This window comes from Trifolium pratense, linkage group LG7 (assembly GCF_020283565.1).
Source record: "Trifolium pratense cultivar HEN17-A07 linkage group LG7, ARS_RC_1.1, whole genome shotgun sequence".
NCBI lineage: Eukaryota > Viridiplantae > Streptophyta > Magnoliopsida > Fabales > Fabaceae > Trifolium > Trifolium pratense.
This window is the reverse complement of record NC_060065.1, coordinates 565,010-568,944: the sequence shown is the minus strand read 5'-3', so window position 1 is coordinate 568,944 and position 3,935 is coordinate 565,010. Positions and strand designations below refer to the sequence as shown.

Genomic DNA, 3,935 nt, shown 5'->3' with positions numbered 1-3,935 from the left:
TGGCCTCTCTTGCTAATACATGAGGGATCTCATTGGCTTGTCTCCTAATAAACTCAACCCGAGAGTTTCTAAAATGCGTGTTAAACATGGTCCAACAATCCTTAATAATATCACCAAGCTCAGACTCATCTTTATTCTTACTATGAAATTTAGTTACAACAATTTATGAGTCAAACTCGAAATCCACATGCTCCAGTTGTAAATCTTAAATCCATTTTATAGCATGCAACAATCCCAACGCCTCACCACTATCCACATTTATAATCAACGAAAATTTGTCATTTCATAATCTCTAACATTAAAGGTTGATAGGCGCAACTATTTTGAATGAATCATTCAAAACGATTTTTTTTTTGAAATTAGGAACATATAGTTTTAGAAAAGTAGTAAATAAAATTAAGAATAGATAGTTTTAACGACGCAGATTGTTTCGCATATTTTTAATGTATGTATAGTTATGACTTAATTGCACTTTGATCTCTTATCTTTATTTTAGATTTTAGGTTGATCTCTTATATTTTAAAAGTTTTAAGTTGGTCTTTTATTTTTTCTGCAGGTTTCATTTTGGTCCATCCCGTCAAATTTTTCATTATTACTGTTAAATTTGAACACTTGGCAAACGGAAACCACACTTACAAAGATGACACATGTGAATTCTCCAACGCTCGGATTACGACCTCCTACTCGAGACAATCCTTCCACTTATCCACCAATGTGAATTCTCTACCTATTTTTTGTCTATAAAATCTAACTTTTTTTTTTGTAAAACAACAAGGGACATGACAGAACAATACAAGATAAAACAAGATAATATACAGAACATGATAAAACTATATCAGAGAGAGATGTGTCGATAATTTTTTTATATTCGACAATAAAATGAGTATTTTCGTATTTTTTATAGTTGTAATGTGGACAAAAAGTTGTCCCGTGATTGTTTTTATCTTGTCCCTTCCTGCCTAACTTGTCCAATTTCATAACCAATTTCAAATCAACCAGGATAAGTAGAGCGTCCCAGGTTTGAATTCGAACTCCTGCACATATAGTGTGATGTCCCTATCAACTAAGTTATTTTCGGGATAATAATACTTGTCACTTTATGTGCATTAAAAAATGAAATATTTCGCTTAAAGGAAAAGAAATCAATTTTATGCTGACAGCTAATATTGCACAAAGCATAAAAAGGAACGCGCCAAAGATAAGTTGTGTCCAAACCAAAACGTGATAAGTTGAGTTGAGTTGAGTTGAGTTGAAGCCACGAATCTAACACTAGTCTTTTTTTTTTTTTTTTGTTACACACTAGTAGTACTTTTAAAAGTCAATAACTTCACGCGCCAAACAGTCATCAATTTTTCTCTCTCTCTCTCTCTGGTTTCAGTTCACAAAAAGTCAGTCGTAAAATAAGCAAAATTTAAAAATACAACAATGAAAATTAATTAACCACGTCACGATGCGAGATCAACGCTACGAATCAATCAATCCTTTCTTTGATTCTTTCCCATCTTCGCAAATACCCAAAATGAATGGGCCCGTTTTTTCATCTTAGGCGGTTTCCTACTTCGTAACAAATTCGTTGCGTTGCGGAATCTGTTTTATTTTTCAAAACTACTAGCGCCAAATTATTATTTAATCACAACCGTTAATCAATCCACGGTGGCTGTAGGTGATTGTAATAGTCAAAACCGGCGTGTGATTTTAACGTTTTTGTTTTTTGCCGGCTCATTGCATTGGACCGGGCCAAGCTAAGCCATCTTTTTTATTTTTTCATTTTCTGGTTACTATTAATTAGGTCAAAATTAATAAATATAAGAATCATCGATTATAGAAATTTTGAATTTTACGGAGCCATCAACGATTCATTCAAATTCAATTGTTTTTAAAAAAAATTAAAGCATTCCAATAATAGTCACAAGCCCCACCACGTGACCAAATGTCACACGCATGCTGGATCAAACTTTTTACAAAGGAAGATATGCTACTTCTAGCTACTGTATGTATCTATATATTTATTAATTAAATAAATAATTTCCTAAATAAACAACAAAGAACAAGTTAATAAGAGAGAAGCGAAGAAAAGCATATAGTTCCAACCTAACACAACTTCTTCACTGCACTTTCTCCTTCGATTCTTCTTCTTCTTTTTTTCATTAACACAGGTAATTAAATTTGAAAAAACCACAAAAATTTCTACTTTTATTAATTTCACGAGTGTTTTATGTTTCGTTCTGAAAATAATAATTGTTCAATTTATTACTATTATTCGCAGAAAAATGGAGTTTGCCGTTGCAAAAGCTTTGAAACCGAGTTTAAGGAGTGAGTTTGTTTTTCAACAAACGCTCGGTGGCGAGGAATTATTCAGTTACAACGCTAACACGGTGGTTGCTGGTGAAGATTTCTTCGTTGACGACCTCCTTGACTTTTCAAACGGCGACGACGTTATTCACCATGAAAACAACAACGACGATGAAGAAGAAGAAGAAGAGGAAGAGGAAAAAGATAACTCATCTCTTTCCTCTCACTCTCTCTCAGAAGATAACAACTCATCCAATTCCACCGACGCTTCCTATGATTCCATTTTCTCAACTGAATTACTCGTTCCGGTCAGTCTCTCTCTCTCTCTCTCTCTTGAATTTTCTGCAATTGAATTTGAAATTGAAATATTAGGGATTTGGTTTACAGGATGATGACGTGGCAGGTCTGGAATGGGTTTCTCACTTCGTAGATGATTCTCTACCGGAGCTATCTCTTCTCTACCCGGTTCAAATTCAAACCAACATGTGTCCTCAAAATCAAACAAACAATGGAAAAACTCTTCGTTTTTCATCCGAGAAAATCAAAATTACCAAAAAGACCAGAACCATGAAAAACAGAAAACCAAACCCTCGCGTTTGGGCTCTTAGTCCGTTACTTTTACGTCCGTTTTTCCCGTCACCGCCGCCTTTGGTTTCCGGTGAGCCACCAGCGAAGAAACAGAAGAAAAAGGCCCAGGCCCAAGTTGGTGACGTTGAGGCCCAAGGTGAGGCCCATTTACAGCGAAGGTGCAGTCATTGCCAAGTTCAGAAAACGCCCCAGTGGAGAACCGGTCCGTTAGGAGCTAAAACCCTTTGTAACGCGTGTGGGGTTCGGTATAAGTCCGGTCGGCTTTTTTCGGAGTATAGACCGGCTTGTAGCCCAACTTTCAGCAGTGAAATTCATTCAAATAGTCACCGGAAAGTGTTGGAGATGAGGAAGAGGAAAGGGATGGTTGGACCGGAACCCGGTTTACCGGCTCAGACCCAAATGGTTAGGACTTGTTGAGTCATTAGAGAGTAGGAAGGAAGGAGGAAATAGTAGTAGTGGGTTAGTTATACTTCCATCCACCAACCCGGTTTGAACCGGGTTTATCTTTTTGTAAAATATTTAGTGGTTGTAGTTGTAGTGCTAGTCAGCTAGGCAGCAGGTAACGGATATTATTAGGAAGGATTTGATTGTTATTTGTTTGTTTCCCATTTTCTTAGCTTTGTTCTTTTTAATTAATCTACTAATACGGTTTTAATTTTTAGTTTGTTGGAAGAATAGTAGTATAGGTTATGAAATTGCATCAAAAAGAGAAAAGTTGGCCATTTATTCAAGTTATTATTTGGTTGGTTAGATATTTTCCTTTTTAATGTTTTGGTTAAAATAAGTACTATAGCACATTAGGCCTAAGATTGAATTTTCAACTAATTAATTTTATATTTTATTTTTACGATAAATTTTCAACTAATTAAAAGTTCAGTTGTGGGTTTTTTGGTTTCGTGTGAGAGCGGGAAGGTTGGGTCAATAGTAAAATCGTAGAAAGTCATGTTGGTTTTAATTTTAAAAAGACACTTGAATCATCAATTGATTAGTAGTTAAGTTTAGTTGGGGTTGAGGTTTAAGGGAGGATAAAAAAATAGAGGGATTTAGACTCTTTA

At 35.3% G+C, this 3,935-nt stretch overlaps 1 protein-coding gene across 1 annotated transcript; it reads left to right on the top strand.

Moving 5' to 3' along the window:
* The first annotated feature begins 1,253 nt into the window (after positions 1-1,253).
* Positions 1,254-3,541, top strand: LOC123897593 (GATA transcription factor 7-like). Its single transcript, XM_045948297.1, has 3 exons — positions 1,254-2,156; positions 2,267-2,600; positions 2,680-3,541. Exons 2-3 carry the CDS (start codon positions 2,271-2,273, stop codon positions 3,295-3,297), a joined length of 948 nt encoding a protein of 315 aa, XP_045804253.1. The 5' UTR covers positions 1,254-2,156; positions 2,267-2,270; the 3' UTR covers positions 3,298-3,541.
* The last annotated feature ends 394 nt before the right edge of the window (positions 3,542-3,935 follow it).